General features: G+C 37.0%; 1 protein-coding gene across 1 annotated transcript; it reads left to right on the top strand.

The window, feature by feature from the left end:
• The first annotated feature begins 412 nt into the window (after positions 1 to 412).
• On the top strand, positions 413 to 1,087 carry LOC132491768 (interferon omega-1-like). The gene has a single exon (XM_060100664.1). The coding sequence runs from the start codon at positions 500 to 502 to the stop codon at positions 1,085 to 1,087; it is 588 nt and encodes a 195-aa protein (XP_059956647.1). The 5' UTR covers positions 413 to 499.
• Positions 1,088 to 22,254: the final 21,167 nt, after the last annotated feature.

Genomic DNA, 22,254 nt, shown 5'->3' with positions numbered 1-22,254 from the left:
ACCGCAGTGAGAAGCCCATGTACTGCAACGAAGAGTAGCCCCCCTCGCTACAACTAGAGAAAGCCCACGTGCAGCAATGAAGACCCAATGCAGCCAAAAATAAATAAATAAATAAATTTTACAAAGAAAAAATAATAAAATAAAATAAAATGTGTACATAATTATGTGCATGACTCTTTACATACCTACATATACTTCAGCCTTTAATTAGTTTCTCATTTAATTGATATCCTTTTGGATTGACACATCCAAAGTTTACTGGGAAACTTAAACTTCTATTGTAAATTAAGAGTTTAGATTGATTACATCTTCTTAGGTCAAAAGAAAATATCTAAATGAAAACACAAATTGGAAGTGAAAGTAGAGAGAAATTTTCAGAAAATGGAACTGTCTTCCCTATTTAAAAGCCATACTTAGAAAAGATGTTATCAGAGAACCTACCCACAAGGTTCCCCCAGACGCCCGTCTCAGCCAGGCCAGCAGCAGCCTCATTTGCCCCATGGCCTTCGTGCTCTCTCTACTGACCGCCCTGGTGATGTTCAGCTATGGCCCTGGTAGATCTCTGGGCTGTGACCTGTCTCAGAACCACGTGTGGATTACCAGGAAGAACTTCATGCTTCTGGGCCAAATGAGGAGAATCTCCCCTCGCTTCTGTCTGAAGGACAGAAAAGACTTCGGTTTCCCCCAGGACATGGTGGATGGCAGCCAGCTCCCGAAGGCCCAGGCCACCTCTGTCCTCCACGAGATGCTCCAGCAGATCTTCCGCCTCTTCCACACAGAGTGCTCCTCTGCTGCCTGGGACACCTCCCTCCTGAACAAACTCCGCACTGGACTCCATCAGCAGCTGGAGGACCTGGACACCTGCTTGGTGCAGGCGATGGGAGATGAAGAATCTGCCCTGGGAGTAACGGGCCCTACACTGGCTGTGAAGAGGTACTTCCAGGGAATCCATCTCTACCTGGAAGAGAAGAAATACAGTGACTGTGCCTGGGAAATTGTCAGAGTGGAAATCATGAGATCCCTGTCTTCATTAACCAACTTGCAAGAAAGGTTAAGAATTATGAATGGAGACCTGGGATCACCTTGAAATGATTCTCATTGACTAAGATGCCACATCACCCTTGCACATTCATCTTTGGTCATTTCAAAAGACTTATTTCTGCTTTAGCCACAAAATTTATTGCATTAATTCAGCCATTACTTGTCAGTAGTAATAAGCAAGTATATATAAAAGTATTCAGCTACAGGGTCATCAGTCCCTAAGCGATGACTGCCCTGATGTTATTTATTTATTGTTTGTTTGTTTATTTATTTATGTATTCCTTCTTGCATCTCTCATATTTATGTTTAGAAATTATTTATAAAATTACATTTCATCTGTACATTGTATTAAAATTTTTAAAACATGTTTTTCATTTCATGTTATTAAGTTTGCACTGTTTTATTTATTAAATTCTTAACAAAGAAAATTTGAGTTTGTTTACTCTAAATTCAAACCCTCATTTGGTAAATGATATTGAAGAATGGATGGTAACATTTATTTACTCATTCATTCCATTCAGATTATACATATAAATTGAGTACCTAAATGACAGATAGTGTAATTGCTATCAAGAAATACAAGCAAATAAAGCACATGCAGTTTTTACTGTGTTGAAACTCAGTCTTACAGGGAAGAGGACATAAAACTGTATTATTGTTTATTTTATTTCAAGTATATTAAACACTGCAAAGAGAAGTAAAGGAAAATAATTTTCTCACACTGGAAGTTTTAGGTACAAATGATGCTGGAAAGGAAAAATAATATTATACAGTATATCCTTTCTGGAAGACATATAAGTGCAGAGTCTTATTGACAGCTGGAAATATGGGTCTTGAATAAAAAAAAATGCCAAGGGGGAGGTATTAATTTGAAATTATTGTGTATCTGGTAATGAGAGCATGGGGATGGATATGGTCACTTATAAATAGAATGGACAATGAGAAGAGGACCTAAACCTAATCCTGCAGACCCTCAGCATTAAAGGTTGAACAGAGGAGGGTCTGCAACAGGCACTAAGGCAGAGTGGCAGTGCAGTTAGAAGGACACAAGGATGAACAGGGGAGAGAAAACTGAAGGGAAGAAGTGTGTTTAAAAGAAGGAGGGGTGCTTGTAGGGCAGGTGAGGACTGAACTATCCCAGCGGACCTGTAAACAAAGGCTACTGTGACCTTAGCAGGATCTGGTTTAGTAGAATTAATGAGACAGAAACTCGATGGGAGTAGGTTGAAAAGCAAACACAAGAAAGAGAATTAGGTGCATTGTGTATAGACAATTACCTTCACAATTTTGTTTGTGAAGTGGAGAAGTGAAATAAGATGGTATGTGGAGGAGACTGTGGCTTAACATGCCCATGCACATTTTTCTTCATGTTTTTTGAGAATCATTTTCAAAGAATGGGTGAATTGCCACAAAACAGAAGAACATTTTTAATATCTAACTTATTTGATTTAAACAATTGCTTAGTTAGATATTTAATACATTGCTTATTTGGCTAAAAATTAATTTAGCATTGTTCTAATTCATATCAATTTGTAGTGAATTTCAATGGTAACTCATTTGTTTGCTAATTTAATTTCTTTTTTCAATCAAGTTTTACAATCAAGCTTCATTTTCTTTTATCTGCCACTTCCTTTAATTTTATATTAGTAATTTACATTATTTATAATTTTATATCTCTAATCATTGACACATACATTTTCTATAAATTATAGCCATATTCTTTTGATGGACACTTGTTTTTAATTTTTCCTGTGTACAAAGACCTGGACAGTTCCTTGTATATTTCTCCAAGTGCTGTTTAGGACATAGAACCAAGGCTCTCCCTAGTCACATTCATTCCTCTTTAGAGTTTACATGTATTCAGTGGCCTTTCTTGTCCACCTGTTTTTACATTAAATTCAGTATTTCATTAGCAGTTTTTTTCCTTTTTTGATCTATGATATGAGAATCTAAATTGCTTTCTGTTAGAGTGCAAGGCAATTTTTCTAGAACATTTTATTGAGATATTATTTCTTTCCTTATTAACAAGAGGTACATCTTTAGCATAAATCTAATTAATTCTGATAATACAACTATTTTTGAGATTTTCTTTGCTTTATTAATATGATTACTGAACTTTACTCATTGCTACACTTGTTTTACTACAGCTACTTTAAAACTCATTTAATACTTCTGGTTGAGGTAGCAAACCAAGGTCAAGAATTCCTTTCGGCTTTTAAATATTATTGCTTGCATTATTTCCTGACTAGTTTTAGAATTGTTCTAAGGTTAAGAGCATTGGCTTAATGATAATTACAAACATTTGTGGATCCCCAAATGGCTAATTATAACAAAGAAGAGATATCCAATAAAAATGAATGAAAGAAATGGTATCAGAGAGTCTTTCTCCCAAAACTTAAGGCTAAGAACAATTACTAAGTAATATATGGGAAAAGTTATAGCATTAGCCAGGAAAAAAAGAACAGAGAGCAAGAGAGAGTTTAAGGATTGAATAAGTTCGAATTTAAGAAATGATGACAGAAATCCATAGTATGAAACTTAAGGAGTCATACATACCTCACAATATAGGATGTAGTGTTGACCCACCCATTTGGCCAGTTGGTATACATATATACGTATAATTTTTACTTTTTGTTCATTTTGTTACATTGTTATATTTAACGTGAAAAACTTGTCCTAGCTAGTTCTGTACTATCACCTTGCCCTGAAAATCTCTTGCAGTTATATCCTGTTTAATATTCAGAAGTTATTAACTTGTATGTTCCAAATTATTGGAGAAACAAGAAGCTGGGTTGGCAAAGCAGAGCTAGGGATGACTGAGCTGCTGCCAGCACTGCGCTGCCAGCCAACCGTGCACAGGTACTGCCCAGGCTCTGGATTTTAGCAGCTCAAGACACATGTGGTCAACTGGGGAAAGGATGAGGGAAGACAGGGTTGCAGCTATGGTGGCCATGAGCTCCTGCAGGGGATCATAGTGCATTGTCAGTGAGAGGTAGCTGAGATTTGCTGGCTGCTGGCGTGAGAGTAGGAACATGGCCACGACTCAACCCTCTCCATCTGCCAAGCCCTCCTCTGCAGAGGTCAAGGTGCTCCTGATATCCAGCAATGCACAGAAATGCAGTAAATAGAGGTAGGTGCAAGCACCAACACTGCCCACATGTCTACATGAAACAAGCTGGTCAAGAACCCAGGAGCTCATTGCCTCAATGTTTAGGTGCGTTTAAGTTCTGATTCCACTAGAAGAATAATGCACCAGTCATGTAATGCTCAGTTGCTCAATAAACAAAGCATCAAGGACTATGAAATACTTGTAGGAGCCAGCAGCCCCTCAAGAATTTGAACCGCCACTCCCCGCCCCACAACCAGCTGCCCTGGTACCAGGCCCCACCTACCAGTGGGCCGGCAGCCACCACACAAGGCAGTGCCTGGCAGCCAACTGGGCCAGGGGCCAGCCACCTACCAGTGTGCCCACAGTAGTCAGCCTCACCAAAACAGAAGGGCCCACACAGCCCACACAGGGGGCACCCCTGGAGCATACAGCCTGGTGATCAGAGGAGAGTGTGCTCCTGGGCCCCCTAGGACATCTCCTGCATAAGATCACTTCTCTAATATCCAGGACTATAGCTGATCTACCTAATATGTAGAAATAAACACAGAGAATTAGGTAAAATGAGGAGACAGAGGAATATATTCCAAACAAAAGAACGAGCCAAAACCTCAGAAAAAGAACTAACTGAAGTGGAGATAAGGAATCTACCCAATAAGAGTTCAAAGTAATGATCATAAAGATGCTCAGCAAACTCAGGAGAAGGATGCATCAACACAGTGAGAATTTTAACAAAGGCTTAGAAAATATAAAGAAGAACCAAACAGAGCTGAAGTATACAATAACTGAAATAAAAAATACACTAGAAAGAATCAACAGTAGATTAGATGATACAGGGGAATGGATCTGTGAACTGGAACCCAGAGCAGTGGAAATCACCCAAGCTAAACAGAAAAAGAATTTAAAAAAAATGAGGATAGGGCTTCCCTGGTGGCGCAGTGGTTGAGAGTCCTCCTGCCGATGCAGGGGACACGGGTTCGTGCCCCAGTCCGGGAAGATCCCACATGCCATGGAGTGGCTAGGCCCGTGAGCCATGGCCGCTGAGCCCGCGCGTCCGGAGCCTGTGCTCCGCAACGGGAGAGGCCACAACAGTGAGAGGCCCGTGTACCGCAAAAAAAAAAAAAAAAAAGTGAGGATAGTTTAAGAGGCCACACTTACATGATCAACTAATCTATGACAAAAAACCCAAGAATATTACAATGGGGGAAAACACAGTCTCTTCAATAAATGGTTGGGAGAACTACACAGCTATATGTAAAAGAAAGAAACAACTATTTTCTCACACTATATACAAAAATAAACTTAAAGTGGATTATAGACTTAAGTGTAAGACCTGAAACAATAGAACTCCTAGAAGAAAACATAAGCAGTACGCTCTTTGACACAGCAATGTTTTTTTTTGGATCCGTTTCCTCAGGCAAGGGAAACAAAAGCAAAAATAAACAAATGGGACTACATTAACCTAAAAGGCTTTTGCACAGTGAAGGAAACTAGCAACAAAATGAAAAGGCCATCTGCTGAATGGGAGAAAATACTTGCAAACAATATATTCAACAGGGGAAAAAAGTGCAAAATATACAAAGGACATATACAACTCAACATCAATAAAACAAACAACCTGATTTAAAATGGGCAAAGGATATGAATAGACATTTTTCTAATGAAAATATAGAGATGGCCAACAGACACATGAAAAGATCTTCAACACCACTAATCATCAGGGAAATGCAGTTGAAAAACACAATTAGACACCACCTTACACCTGTCAGAATGGCTATTATTAAAAGGACAACACATAACAAGTGTTGGCGAGGATATTGAGAAAAGGGGACCCTTGTGCACTGTTGAGGGGATTGTAAATTGGTGCAGCCACTATGGAAAACAGTCTGGACATTTTCCAAAACATTAAAAATATAACTGCCATATGATCCAGCAATTTCACTCCTGGGTATTTACCAGAAGGAAAGAAAAACCCTAATTTGGAAAGATATATGCACTTCAATGTTCACTGCAGTATTATTTATAATAGTCAAGATATGGAAGCAACCTAAGTGTCCATTCATATTTGAAAAAAGAAAATATGGTATACACACGATGGAATATTAGTCATAAAGAGAAAAATAAATCCTGCCATTTGCAACAACATGGATAGATCTAGAGCAGGGGTCCCCAACCCCCAGGCCATGGACTGGTTTATGGTTTTCTGTCTACATTTATGGTTTTCTGTCTCCAGCTGTATTTTCAGACAAGTTGCAGAATGGCTGGCTGTTGAAGGAGGCAATCAGAGCCTGGAACTCAGAGCCTGATTGGAAATTCAATAAAGGCAGAAAATAAATACTTCATATAACGCAACATGTATACATCACCCAAATTCAGTTTTTAGATAACACTGCTGGTCAAACACAGAAATATTCTCAGGATGACAAGGCTGGTTTATAACAGGTATAAGGAAAGTGATGACCAAATTAATGGTACCATAAAAAGTCTGTCACAAGGGAATGGTGCCTATTATGACTGGGACAAATGGGAATTGGGGAGAAAGAACTTATCATTATTATCTATTTAAGATTGTCCTGGAGAAAGAATGCTCAGATTCCCAGCGGTCTTTCTCATCCTTGTGGGCTTTGATATTCCCAAAATTGGTAAAGAGCTCAAGCTGCGCATTCAGAGGGCCTGGATTCTAAAATGAGGCCAGGACCTTGGGAACGTTATTAATCTCTCCATGGCTCTGTTTTCTTCTCTATAAAAATGAGAATAATGAAAGAAACTACATCAGCCTGTTTTGTTAACAGATGCCGAGGTGTGAGAAACCTGAGATACAGCAACGATAAAGGAATAGAGCAACGCATTTTAACACATTAATTTTTAAAAAGTCTGTTTAGCAAAGCATCATAAAATTTTAAAACACATGGTATTGAAAAACCTTATAACGTATAATAGAGTATTAACATTTTTACTGATAGGAAGAGCTCAAGAAAGTTTAGGAATCAAAAAAAAAATCTGGGCAAAAGAATATAAAGAGGCGATTTACAGAAGCAGAAATAACTGAGTGGGTAACATACATATGCTAAATAATCAGTCTCCTAGTGATCACAGATTTTGTAAATGAAATTTCAAATGAAAAATTTGATGAACAGCAACAACAAAAAGATTGCTTGGTGGTAGTTGGGGTACAAGTGCACAGTTACACAGAGTTGGTAGAAGTGTAAAAATTTCAAACATTATTGATCATTAGTTTAGTAACATCTGTCAAAAATTCTAAAGCATCAGACCCAGCAAATATAGCAGTATGTGTCTATCTTACAGAAATACTAAGTGAATACTCAAATTTGCTCATTGTGTAGCATTATTTATATGAACGGTAATTGAAATCAACTTAATGTGTGACAGTACAGATGAGTGGTTAAGTAAATCATGATTCCTTCACAGAATATTGTGCAGCCACATTAACTTAAATAAGGTGGACCAATACTCACCAGCATCCAAGGATGTTCATGATATTCTGAGTGTTTTCTCAAGTGAAAAAGCAAATTAAGGGATGAGAGTAAACACATTGGTGAAAATTGATATCTAGCTATACCTAAAGATTAGGATTTTAGGAAATAAAGGATAGAGATAAGATCATTTGACTTCCTTTTGTTTTCTGGAACCTATAGATCGCTTTTTATTTACTTAAAAATAAGCTATATACTTAGAATTGATTTTTTAATATTGTTTCCAACATTTCTATTAGATTGAAGCAAGGGATGTCCATTTTAGCTTAGTATCCCACACGTTTGATACTGAAAAAAGAGCACTGTCTTTGTATCACCAGGAGAAAACATGGGGGGAAATGGTTGACTGGACTATTTAAAAGGCAGAGGTAGAGCAGACAGCATTGACCACTTAAAACTTTAGATAGCAGTCAGAGTTGTCTACAGAAAGAAGAGAATGCTAGAGAGATGTTTCTCTCTAGCTAGAATGATGTTTCTCATTTAATAAATAAAAACTTTGAGATAATTTTATACAAAAGTAATGTTTTCAATCTTGGAAGTTTATTTCTTCAACATTTGAGTTTTCTTAGTATGAATGAATAAAAAGCACCTCTTGGCTTTTTTCTCCAGACTCTTCTAGGTCTTAGAGCTATGTTTCTGCTCCTCTTGGTAGTGGTTTGTTTCCTCTATAGAGCCAGAGCTTGCACCAAAAGGACTCTTTTGATTCAATATCCTGCTCCAAATTTACCTTTAGCTGTTCCATCAGCTGAGCAATCCTTCATGGGTCTCTATTCCAATCCTTAGGTACACTCTTGGCAGAAAATAGCAGGAAGGGTCTGCTGGAATGTGCCTTATGGAAGAAAAAAACATTGAACAAGGTCTTCTGGTACAGACATAACAAAGATCTCCTACCTGCAGAGAATATAAATCTAAATCATGTTTTGATATTTATATATATATCCATAAAACCATCACAATTAAGATAATGAAGATGCCAGTCACCCTCCAAAGGTTTCTTCATGCACCTTTGTAATCCCTTTCCCTTTCCAACCTCACCTCTCACCCTGCCAGTCAGCCCTTTCTGTCCCTAAAGACAAGTTTGCATTTCCTACAATTTCATGTAAATGGAATAACACAGTATGTGCTCTTTTTCTTTTCATTTGGCTTCAATATTTTAAGATTCACCCATATTTTACCATGTTTCAATAGCTGATTGTTTTTATTGGAATAATATTCCATTTTATGGATCTATGATAATTCATTGTTTCACTTGTTGAGGGACATTTTTTTCCCCAGGGTTTTTAAATAGGAATAAAGCTGCTCAGAACATTCATGTATAAGTCTTTATGAGGACATGTACTTTCATTTCTCTCCGGTAAATATCTAAGAGTAGAACAGCTATATCATATGAAAGGTATATGATTTACATTTTAGGAAACTGCCAAACCATGTTCCAAAGTGGTTGTACCATTTGATATTTCCACCAGCAATGGAGGAGAATTCCAGTGATGTCACATCCTCTGTAGTACTAGTTATGGACACTCTTTTTAATTTTAGCCACTTCCATAAATAGGAAGTGGTATTTAATTATGCTTTTAATTTGTATCCCCCTGGTGACTAATAATGTTGAGCATCTTTTCACATCTTTATTTGACGTTTACACATGCACATTTTCCTTGGGAACCTGCCTGTAAAAGTCTATCAAATCAGTGCAAAATACTTTACAGAAAAAAATTTAAACAATTTAAAGAACTTCCATTCTTCTGCTCCAAATTTTGCCCAAGTTGTGAGGTGACTCAGGTCATGGTCTGGACAAGAGGCACATCTTAATGTTTCTCCAACAAAAAGCAAATGCTTCCCATCTGTTATTTCTGGAAAACAGATCTGACTGATCTCTGAGATCCAGGGGATGCTGGGCAGTTTCAAGGAGTCCACATCACGTTGTCTTCCCTGAGATTTCTCTGTAGCATCTTCAGTACAAAGGGCCAGGATGTTTGGGATTAGACTCTCTTGGAGAAATTCCACGTTGGACATCATCAGTAGCAGAACAGCTGGAGATATGTTTGGGACAAGAGAGAGATTTAGAAGAGAACTTGCTAGAAGTGAGGATTCAAGACTGGTTATGAAGAGTTACTTTCAAGGAATGAACCTTTCCCTAAAGAGGGAAGAATACAGACCCCATGTTTAACAAACTGTCACAGTGGGAATCAACAGGTGCTTTCTCTTCATTAACAAACTTGTAAAAGAAATTAAAGAAAAAGAGAAAACTAAGCTTTCACAAAATGGTGACAAAATGATCCTTACAAAGTTCAGGTTTTCATGCATTTTAGAAGTTCCTTTACCAACTGAAAACTGAAGCCTAGAATCAACAATGGTGACCTTAAAAGCAGAGAAATATGAATTATATTCGATGATCATAAGGCTGACGGCTTTAAATTTATCACATATTTATTTTCTACATGTTATTTATATCTTATAGAACAAAATGTTCTCATTACAATGTATGAAACTTTATTTTGTAAACATACATGCAATTTCTCAAAAGTTATGTGCTCATGTGTTCAATTTTTAAATCTAAATCGATGCACACAGAAACTGCAATGGAGTTGATGTTTTCCCATGTGAGACCTACACTGGAAATAAGAATACCTATATTTCCCCAGCTGATTTTGGGGCTGAATCTCAGTGAAGCATCTTTGTTCAGGACCAATGGACATATTAAGTTCTTGGGATGAGGGAGAATCTGCAGGCACCTGACATAAGTCAAAGAATGCTAAGTCCACACTTTTATCGTAACAAATTTGAGGATACGGACCAATGAAGAGCTGGACATGCTTTTATAGACAAGAACTAGGAATGGAGACTGCAAGAATAAAACAGCAGTGCTTGAGTCACAGACCTGGGGAGCTCTCATCCATGGTATATTGATTCTGTTCTGATATTGCCTCTTATCTAAACTTATGCCTTTGGTTATATCTATAAAAGAAAGATGAAAATATGTGCAGGCAAGCTGCAGTTACAAAGCACCATTGAAAAGCACATGTGTTTATAGCCACATCCATCCCAAGTGGAAAATGCTTAGTATAGGAGAACATCCTGCAGAGATAATGGCTGGAGAGTGGGGGAATGCAGTCAGTGCCACCTGACTATTCAGATGGTCAACAAATAACCTGGGCATAAACAGTCGTGAGTATCTGGAGAATTTGGGTTAGCTGGTCTAGAAGCCGGTCTGTATCATTCACACATGGATGCCTGGATATGTGTGTGTGTGTCGGAGGGTAGGGGGGTGGTTCACGCGTGTGCCTTTGTTCTTGTGTGTGTGTTGAAAGCTATTCGGCTACAGCAGCAAAAAACCTAGTGTCTACAAGGAAATAGTGTATACAAAGCACTTAGAATATTAAGAGTTTGTCAGCTTTTTTTTTTATGTCTGAATATGTTGTATGTTCCATGTCTGGCTTTGAGAAATGTTACTCTTTTAAGGCTTGAAGATAAGTTACTCTGCTCAAAAAATGGTATGGGGAAGCTATTGTTGAGCTCTACTGTTGAAGCTATTGTTGGTTGTGAAAGCTTAAAACTGAGTTGAAATGTTGCAGTTTTGAAAGCTTTTGAACGACATAATGTGCTAAGCAATGTAAACCTGAAATCTTACATGGATCAAAATATTTCTGCTCTGATTATTTGATGATGTATATACATCAAATTTTCCATACTGTTTTGTTTTTTGCTTGTTTTTTTTCATGTTTTTTAAAAAACTATTTTATATTGGAGTATAGCCAACTAACAATGTTGTGATAGTTTCAGGTGCACAGCAAAGGGGCTCAGCCATACATATGCATGTATCCATTCTCCTCCAAACTCCCCTCCCATCCAGGATGCCACATAACATGGAGCAGAGTTCCCTGTGATATACAGTAGGTCCTTGTTGGTTATCCATTTTATTTTTTTAAAGGGTTTTTAAAATAGGACTTGAGTGAAAGCATTCACTTTATTTTTTTATATAGCAGATTCTTATTAGTTATCTATTTTATACATATTAGTATATACATGTCAATCCCAATCTCCCAGTTCATCCCACCACCATCACCCCCCCCACCCTCTTTCCCCCATTGGTGTCCCTACGTTTGTTCTCTACATCTGTGTCTCTATTTCTGCCTTGCAAACCGGTTCACCTGTACTTTTTTTCTAGATTCCACATATATGCGTTAATATACAATATTTGTTTTTCTCTGTCTGACTTACTTCACTCAATATGACAATCTCTAGGTCCACCCATGTTGCTGCAAATGGCATTATTTCATTCTTTTTAATGGCTGAGTAATATTCCATTGTATGTATATACCACATCTTCTTTATCCATTCCTCTGTCGATGGACATTTAGGTTGCTTCCATGTCTTGGGTATTGTCAACACTGCTGCAATGAACATGGGGGTGCATGTATCCTTTTGGACCATGCTTTTCTCCAGATATGTGCCCAGGGTCATATGGTAGCTCTATTTTTAGTTTTTTAAGGAACTTCCATACTGTTCTCCATAGCGGCTGTACCAATTTACATTCCCACCAACAATGTAGCCGGGTTCCCTTCTCTCCACACCCTCTCCAGCATTTATTGTTTGTGGATTTTTTGATGATAGCCATTTTGACTGGTGTGAGGTGATATCTCATTGTAGTTTGGATTTGTATTTCTCTAATAATTAGTGATGTTGAACGTCTTTTCATGTGCCTCTTGGCCATCTGTATGTCTTCTTTGGAGACATGTCTACTTAGGTCTTCTGCCATTTTTTGATTGGGTTCCTTGTTTTGATGATACTAAGCCTCACGAGCTGTTTGGAAATTTTGGAGACTAATCCCTTGTCAGTCACATCATTTGCAAATACTTTCTCCTAATCTGTGGGTTGTCTTTTCATTTTGTTTATGGTTTCCTTTGCTGTGAAAAAGCTTTTGAGTTTAATTAGGTCCCATTTATTTTTGTTTTTACTTCCATTATTCTGAGAGATGGACTGAAAAAGATATTGCTGAAATTTATGTCAAAGAGAGTTCTACCTATGTTTTCCTCTAGGAGTTTTATAGTGTCTAGTCTCACATTTAGGTATTTAATCCATTTTGAGCTTATTTTTGTGTATGGTGTTAAAGAATGATCTAATTTCATTTTTTTACATGTAGCTGTCCAGTTTTCCCAGCACTATTTGTTGAAGAGACTGTCTTTCCACCATTGTGTAGTCTTGCCTCCTTTGTCATAGATTAATTGGCCATAGGTGTATGGGTGTATTTCTGGGCTTTCTATCCTGTTCCATTGATCTATATTTCTGTTTTTGTGCCAGTACCATTATATTTTGATGACTATAGCTTTGTAGTATAGTCTGAAGTCAGGGAGCCTGATTCCTCCAGCTCCATTTTGTTTTCTCAAGATTGCTTTGGCTATTTGGGGTCTTTTGTGTCTCCACACAAATTTCAAGATTTTTTTGTTCTAGTTCTATGAAAAATGCCATTGGTAATTTGATAGGGATTACATTGAATCTGTAGATTGCCTTCGGTAGTACAGTCATTTTGACAATATTGATTCTTCCAATCCACAAACATGGTATATCTTCCCATCTGCTAGTGTCTTCTTTGATTTCTTTCATCAGCATCTTATAGTTTTCAGAGTATAGGTCTTTTGTTTCCTTAGGTAGGTTTATTCCTAGGTATTTTATTCTTTTTGATGCAAGAGTAAATGGGATTACTTCTTGAACTTCTCTTTCTGATCTTTTGTTGTTAGTGTATAGAAATGCAACAGATTTCTGTGTATTAATTTTGTAACCTGCAACTTTACTGAATTCATTGATGAGCTCTAGTAGTTTTCTGGTAGCCTCTTTAGGATCTTCTATGTATAGTATCATGTCATCTGGAAACAGTGACAATTTAACTTCTTCTTTTCCAATTTGGATTCCTTTTATTTCTCTTTCTTCTCTGATTGCCACAGCTAGGACTTTCAAAACTATGTTGAATAAAAGTGGTGAGAGTGGACATCCTTGTCTTGCTCCTGATCTTACAGGAAATGCTTTCAGCTTTTCATCATTGAGTATGATGTTGGCTGTAGGTTTGTCATATATAGCCTTTATTATGTTGAGGTAGATTCCCTCTATGCCCACTTTCTGGAGAGTTCTTATCATAAATGGGTGAATTTTGTCAAAAGATTTTCCTGCATCTATTGAGATGATCACATGGTTTTTATTCTTCAATTTGTTGATGTGGGGTATCATACTTATTGATTTGAGAATATTGAAAAATCCTTGCATCCCTGGGATAAATCCACTTGATCATGGTATATGATCCTTTTAATGTATTGTTGGATTCGGATTGCTAGTATTTTGTTGAGGGGTTTTGCATCTATGTTAATCAGTGATATTGCCCTGTAATTTTCTTTTTTTTGTGGTATCTTTGTCTGGTTTTGGTATCAGGATGATGGTGGCCTCATAGAATGAGTTTGGGGGTTTTCCTTCCTCTGCAATTTTCTGGAACAGTTTCAGAAGGGTAGGTGTTAGCTCTCCTCTAAATGTTTGATAGAATTTGCCTGTGAAGCCATCAGGTCTGGTACTTCTGTTTGCTGGGAGTTTTAAAATCACAGGTTCAATTTCAGTGCTTGTGATTGGTCTGTTCATATTTTCTATTACTTCCTGGTTCAGTCTTGGGAGACTGTACCTTTCTAAAAATTTGTCCATTTCTTCCAGGTTGTCCATTTCATTGGTATATAGTTGCTTGTAGTATTCTCTTATGATCCTTTGTATTTCTGTGGTGTCAGTTGTAACTTCTCCTTTTTCATTTCTAATTTTATTGATTTGAGTCCTCTCCCTTTTTTTCTTGATGAGTCTGGTTAAAGGTTTATAATTTTATTTATTTTTTTCAAAGAACCAGCTTTTTGTTTCATTGATCTGTGTTATTGTTTTCTTTGTCTCTATTTCATTTATTTCTGTTCTGATCTTTATGATTTCTCTCCTTCTACTAACTTTAGGTTTTGTTTGTTCTTCTTTCTCTAATTGCTTTAGGTGTAAGTTGAGGTTGTTATTTGAGATTCTTCTCATTTCCTGAGGTAAGCCTGTATTGCTATAAACTTCCTTCTTAGAACGCTTTTGCTGCATCCCATAGGTTTTGGATCATTGTGCTTCCATTTTCATTTGTCTCTAGGAATTTATGATTTCCTCTTCAATTTCTTCAGTGATCCATTGGTTGTTTAGTAGCATATTGTTTAGCCTCCATGTGTTTGTGGGGTTTTTTTATTAATTAATTATTTATTTTTGGCTGTGTTGGGTCTTCGTTTCTGTGTGAGGGTTTTCTCTAGTTGTGGCGAGCGGGGGCCACTCTTCTTCGCGGTGCGCGGGCCTCTCTCACTGTCGCGGCCTCTCTTGTTGCAGAGCACAGGCTCCAGACGTGCAGGCTCAGTAGTTGTGGCTCAGGGGCCTAGTTGCTCTGTGGCATGTGGGATCTTCCCAGACCAGGGCTCGAACCCGTGTCCCCTGCATTGGCAGGCAGATCCTCAACCACTGCGCCACCAGGGAAGCCCGTTTGTGTTTTTTATAGTTTTTTCTTGTAGTTTATTTCTAACCTCATAGTGTTGTGATCAGAAAAGATGTTTGATATGATTTCAATTTTCTTAAATTTACTGAGGCTTGCCTTGTGGCCCAACATGTGGAGAGTGTTCCACGTGCACTTGAGAAGAATGTGTATTCTGCTGCTTTTGGATGGAATACTCATTTAAATATCAACTAAATCCATCTGGTCTAATGTGTCATTTAAGGCCTGTGTTTCCTTATTGATTTTCTGTCTGATTTGTCCATTGATGAAAGTGGGGTGTTACAGTCCCCCACTATTATTGTGCTACTGTCGATTTCTCCCTTTATAGATGTTAGTACTTGCCTTATATATAGAGGTGTTCCTATGCTGGATGCATATATATTTACAATTGTTATATCGTCTTCTTGGATTGATCCCTTGATCATTATGTAGTGTCCTTCTTTGTCTCTTATAGCAGTCTTTATTTTAAAGTCTATTTCGCCTGAAATGAGCATTGCTACTCCACCTTTCCTTTGATTTACATTTGCATGGAATGCCTTCTTCCACCTCCTCACTTTCAGTCTGTATGTGTCTCTAGGTCTGAGGTGGGTCTCTTGTAGGCAGCATATACACAGGTTTTCTTTGTGTATCCGCTCAGCCAGTCTATGTCTTTTGGTTGGAGCACTTAATCCATCTACATTTAAGGTAATTATTGATATGTATGTTCCTATTACCATTTTCTAATTGTTTTGGGTTCGTTCTCACAGGTCTTTTCCTTCTCTTGTGTTTCCTGCCTTGAGAAGTTCCTTTACTATTTGTTGCAAAGCTGGTCTGGTGGTACTGAATTCTCTTAGCTTTTGCTTGTCTGTAAAGCTTTTGATTTCTCCATCAAATCTGAATGAGAGCCTTGCTGGGTAGAGTATTCTTGGTTGTAGGTTCTTCCCTTTCATCACTTTAAATATATGGTGCCACTCCTTTCTGGTTTGCAGAGTTTCTGCTGAGAAATTAGCTGATAATCTTATGGGAGTTCCCTTGTATGTTATTTGTTGTTCTTCCCTTGTTGCTTTCAGTATTTTTTCTGTCTTTAATTTTTGTCAGTTTGATTACTATGTTTCTTGGCATGTTCCTCCTTGGATTTATCATGCCTGGGAATCTCTGCACTTCCTGGACTTGGTTGACTGTTTCCTTTCCCATGATAGGGAGGAGTTCAGCTATTATCTCTTCAAATATTTTCTCAGGTCCTTTCTCTCTTCTCCTTCTGGGACTCCTACAATGAGAATGTTGGTGCATTTAATGTTGTCCTAGAGGTCTCTTAGGCTATCTTCATTTCTTTTCATTCTTTTTTCTTTATTCTGTTCCATGGCAGTGATTTCCACCATTCTGTCTTCCAGGTCATTTACCCATTCTTCTGCCTCAGTTATTCTGCTATTGATTCCTTCTAGTGTATTTTTCATTTCAGTTCATCTGTTTGTTCTTTAGCTCTTCTAGGTCTTTGTTAAACATTTCCTGCCTCTCCTCAATCACTGTCTCCATTCTTTTCCCAAGATCCTGGATCATCTTCACTATCATTATTCTGAATTCCTTTTCTGGAAGGTTGCCTATCTCCACTTCATTTAGTTGTTTTTCTGGGGTTTTATCTTGTTCCTTCATCTGGGACATAATCCTTTGCCTTTTCATTTTTTCTAACTTTCTGTGATTGTTGTTTTTGTTCTGCAGGTTGCAGGATTATAGTTCTTCTTGCTTCTGCTGTCTGACCTCTGGTGGATGAGACTATCCAAGAGGCTTGTGCAAGCTTCCTGATGGGATGGACCGGTGGTGGGTATAGCTGGGTCTTGCTCTGGTGGGCAGGGCTATGCTCAGTAAAACTTTAATCCCCTTGTCTGCTGATGGGTGGGGCTGTTTTCCCTCCCTGTTAGTTCTTTGGCCTGAGGTGACCCATCACTGGAGCCTACAGGCTATATGGTGGGGCTAGTGGCGGCCTCTGGGAGGGCTCATGCCAATGGGTACTTCCCAGAACTGTTGCTGCCAGTGTCCTTGTCCCTGCAATGAGCCACAGCCGCCTGCTGCCTCTGCAGGAGACCCTCCAACACTAGCAGGTAGGTTTGATTCAGTCTCCTATGGGGTCACCGCTCCTTTCCCTTAGTCCTGGTGCACACAAGACTTTGTGTGTGCCCTCCAAGAGTGGAGTCTCTGTTTCCCCAAGTCCTGCGGAAGTTCTGCAGTCCAATCCCACTGACCTTCAAAGTCAGATTCCCTGGGGACTCCTAGTTCCCTTGCCAGACTCCCAAGCTGGGAATCCTGACGAGGGGCTCAGAACCTTCACTCCAGTGGGAGAACTTCTGTGGTATAATTGTTCTCCAATTTGTGGGTCGCTCACCCAGCGGGTATGGGATTTGATTTTATAGTGATTGCGCCCCTCCTACTGTCTCATTGCAACTTCTCCTTTGTCTTTGGATGTGGGGTATCTTCCTGTTGATGGTTGTTCAGCCGTTAGCTGTGATTTTGGTGCTCTTACAAGAGGAGGTGAGCTCACATCCTCCTACTCCGCCATCTTGAACCAATCTCCTTTGTTTTCTTTTTAAGGGGAAAATTTCATTAAAATTCTACCTTAAAGCTGTTTTCCTGGAGTGTATCTAAATTGGGGATTTCAATTTGAACCAGTAGAGGGCAGAATAACATTAGTCATAGAAGGCACTTGCTTACCGTGTCAACAGTAAGCAAATAAATTAAGTCCAGGTATTCATATGTCTTAGTGCATTTGGTTAGTTAACATAACACCATGTTATGTTCATCCTTAATGAACACAATTAAGACTTATTTTTTTTACCAGCACTCAGCCATTCAAATATACTTCTTAGTAAAGAGAAACCAGAGGACAAAGATATGTTATTAAAATCAGAATAGAAAAAATTCCAGAACTTCCCTTAAATTATATTGGATGCCTGATATGGTCAGATTACGTAGTATATAACAACACAGGCTGACATAGCCATTTTAAAGCTTACCTTTTCCTCTTCACTTTTACATTATTTACTTATTCTAGATTTTTGTAAATATATTTAATTTTTTAATACAATGGCACTTGGAAGATTTTTGTATAATTTTTTTCTAAGTTGGTTACCATAATTGATAAGGCAACCAGTTAAATGGATTTTTGATCCAACTCCTGGGAACAATTCAAAACAATCTATTCATCAGTATTTAACATGAGAAAAATAAACTTTCATCTCAAATATTTTGATGTGATATTTGTAAAAAAAAGAAATTATATGCATCATCTTTAAAAATTCCAAACTGATGAGAAATAAACAGAAACATGAGACTAACATCAAGCAGCTTTCTTTATAAACAGGAGAAATGATAAACTGGAATACAGGCATACCTCAGAGATCTTGCAGGTTCAGTTTCAGACCACTGCAATAAAGTCAATATTGCAATAAAGTGAGTCACACAAATTTTTTGGTTTCTCAGTGCATCTAAGTTATGTTTATAGTATACTGTAGTCTATTAAGTGTGCAATAACATTTTATGTCTAAAAAAATGATGCACATACCTAAATTAAAAAATACTTTATTGCTAAAAATGCTAACCATCATCTGAGCCTTCAGTGAGTCATAATTTGTGCAGTAGTAACATCAAAGATCACTGATCATGAATCACCATAACAAATATAATAATAATGAAAAACTTTGAAATATTGTGAGAATTACCAAAATGTGACACAGAGACACAAAGTTTGAAAAATGGTGCTGATAGACTTGCTCAACGCCAGGTTGTCACAAATCTTCCATTTGTAAAAAATGCAGTATCTGCGAAGCACAATAAAGAAGATAGGCCTGTATTCTTCCTAAAAATTAGGTAAAAGACAACAATGTCTACCTCCCTTCTAGTATTTAATATTGTGGTGGAATAATAACGATAAATATGAAGCAAACAAAAGGAAGCAAAATTATTATAGTAAGTAGAAAATACAGTTCCTTAAGGTAAAAGTAAGACTACCTTTGAGCCCTATTAATGAACACTCCTCCATAAGTCTAACCACTCTGAGTCCTCTATCACCATGGATTGGTTTTCCCAATTTCTGAACTTCTTATAAATGAAAATACACTTCAGATACTTTATTTATATCTAGCTTTTTCACTCAATGCTATGTCTGTGAAATCATCCATATTGGTTCTGTGTATCAATAATTCATTGTTTTCATTGTTATGTACTATGTTTTTTGAATAGATCTAAATATATGTGTCAATTTAGTATTAATGTACTTTTGCTTTCTTTGGCATGTGTAGGGGCTACTATGCTTATGGCTTCTGTGAGCATACTTGGACATTTCTTTTGGTGGATCTAAGCAATAATTTCTATTGAACATATGCCCAGTAGAGGAGTGGTTTTGTCACAGGGTACATACATGCTTATCTTTATAGAATCTACCAAACACTTTTCAAAAGTTTTAATAATTTATACTCCCATCATCAACAACTGTATGTCAGTATTTTAAATTTTTTAATTTAATATTTTTAGTTTTAGCTGTTCTGGTGTGTGTGTTGTGGTATGAGATTCTGGCTTTAATTTACCTCCCATGAGCAGTCATGATGTTGATCACTTTTTTTCAAGTTTATCGATGGTTTGGATATCTTCTTCTCTGAAGTACAGTTTATATCTTCTTCTGTGAAGTGCAGTTTCACAAAGTGTAAAGATACTTTCTCATTTTCTTGTTGATACTGAAATACGTATTTTAAAAATTTGCAAGAAAGCTACAGATGTAAATAAGCTAGAGATGCAAGTAAGTTCATAACGTTCTGAGTTTTTTTTAACCTGGTTAGTCTGGCAACATCACAATGGTCTTTTGGATTGCTGCAGGATCCTTCTGAGTTAGTAGTTTTGTTGTAGGTTCATACTTCCTGCAGGTAAGAGATCTTGGCTAATTCTGTACCAGAAGTCCTTTTCTCAATGTCTTTCTTCCCTAACTTGCATACCAGAAGTTCTTCCTTCATGTTAATTTCATCCAAGAGCATCCCTTCTGATTGGAATAGATACATGTAGAGAAATTTCTTCTGTAATTTATTCAACAATTGCTGGAAGTGCTAAAGGTAAGTTTGAAGCAAGATATTGAGTTAGAGAAATCTTTTTTAGTGAAAATATTTGGTCTAAAGAGAAAATAATTTAATACCAAGAGGTGCAGAAACATAGATCCAAGATCTAGAATAGTGCTAGAGGAAACAATCAGGATGTACTTTATTCATCCATAACCTACTATGAAAAACCATACAGTAAAGAAGAAAAATCAGCATTCAGGAGTCAGTTACTTACTCTTATTTAAAGCTATATCAATGGTTTTATTCATTAAATGAGAAACATATTAAAATTTTCTTATTTATATATTATCAGGAAAATATTTTTATCCAAATTCTGTCTGTCCCACCTTCACCTTTTAACAGAGTCCAGTGAAGTGGTTCCTCCATACTGTCCCTGGTGATACCAAGTCAGGAGTCATCTTCCAGTACCAACTTTGGGAGACTGAGCCAAGACAAGCCCCCTTCTTTTCAGAAAAACAGAAATACTGGACACAATTTAAAAGAGTCAATTTTAAACACATAGCTAAGAAAAAAAAAGGGGGGGGGGGAAAGATACCTAGGTTCCAAAAGTTAAAATGGAGTTTAAAGATCTCATTTCTACCCTCCATTCCATCAAATCCCACTCTCTAGGAATAATGAGACATCAGTTTTCCCCAGTGTAATCATTCTTATTCCTTAATTAGCTTTTTCACTCAACATCATTCAATATGTTATGAACAAGCTTGGATTTAGGTGACTATTCTTTACCTAAATGAATTTAATTGCTGTGTAGTTAGTATTCCATAATATGAGGGGATCAGTGTTTACTTAACCAATCCTCTATAATAGCACATTAATTTGACTACAATTCCCTTTTATATAAATAGGGCTGCCATAAATAAATTTGTATTCATATTTGGGCAGGGGTATGGACAGAATATTTCTGTAATATAAGTACCTAGAACTGCATTTGGTGAGTCCAGTGGTTCAAAAATTTTGGTAATTTTTACCAAATTAATTACTGATTAAAAAAAATTTTATGTTTCTACTGTGTATAGGTGTGGGCTCTTAGCACAACCATCACCAAGCTATCTTGTTCTTTATCATATTTTTCATTTATATGAAAAATCCATGATCACTAGGAAGGCTGATTATTTGGCACATGTATATTATCTACTTGTAGCTATTACTGCTTTTGAAAATTACCTCAATATTTCTTGCTCATGTTGCTATTGGGTTAAACTTTTTTGAGCTCTTTTTATGTTGAAAATATTATTATTCTATTGCATGTTTTAAGATTTTTTTCATGTCTTTAAATTTTTTTGATAGTTCTGTATTGGAGAGACTTTTGTTTTTAATTCATGTATTAAAATGTGTTGCTCATTTCCTTTTAGCCTTGTGTTTCACATCACTCAGGAAGAGCTTTCCTATCTGAAAATATAAAAACTTTTTATACACACATTTCTTTTAGTATTTAATAGGTTTGTTTTTGTTTCATATATTTATAACCATAACCATTCAGTGATTTATTATACTAACTTAACAGCTGGATGACCTGAGACACAGAGATGCAGAGTAACATGCTCATGGCCATAATCAGTGTATGGCAAAGCTGGTATTGAAACCCAGGTGATCTGCCTTCAGAGCCAACCCTCTTATTGCCTCTTATTCTGTAAACATCAAATTTCATTTTGTGTACTGTGGGAGATTTGGAATCTAATTTTTTCCCCAGATATCCTATTTTCACAACAATATTTATTGCATCAGTCAAGCTTTCCCCATTTAGTTTAAAAACAACCATTATTCAATTATCAGTTCTCATATATACATGAGTATGCAAGGAATCTTAAAGCAGTTTTGTTTATTTTTGTGCCAGTACCAACTTTAAAAACTCCAATTAAAAACATTTTCTTTCTCTTTAAATAAAAAGTTACATATGTCTCAACAAAAGAGTATGTTTTTTGCAGTCATATGAAAATGCAATTCAGATTGTTTGGGGACTCAAAACCCAGAACAAAACTTCTTAAAATCTGTCTTTTCCATGCTCTTCCA

Source organism: Mesoplodon densirostris, chromosome 6, assembly GCF_025265405.1.
Source record: "Mesoplodon densirostris isolate mMesDen1 chromosome 6, mMesDen1 primary haplotype, whole genome shotgun sequence".
NCBI classification, from domain to species: Eukaryota; Metazoa; Chordata; class Mammalia; order Artiodactyla; family Ziphiidae; genus Mesoplodon; species Mesoplodon densirostris.
This window is presented reverse-complemented; position numbering and strand designations above follow the sequence as displayed.

Coding starts and splice junctions, on each gene's coding strand:
- LOC132491768 (XM_060100664.1), top strand. CDS start 500: ATGGCCTTCGTGCTCTCTCTACTGACCGCCCTGGTGATGTTCAGCTAT.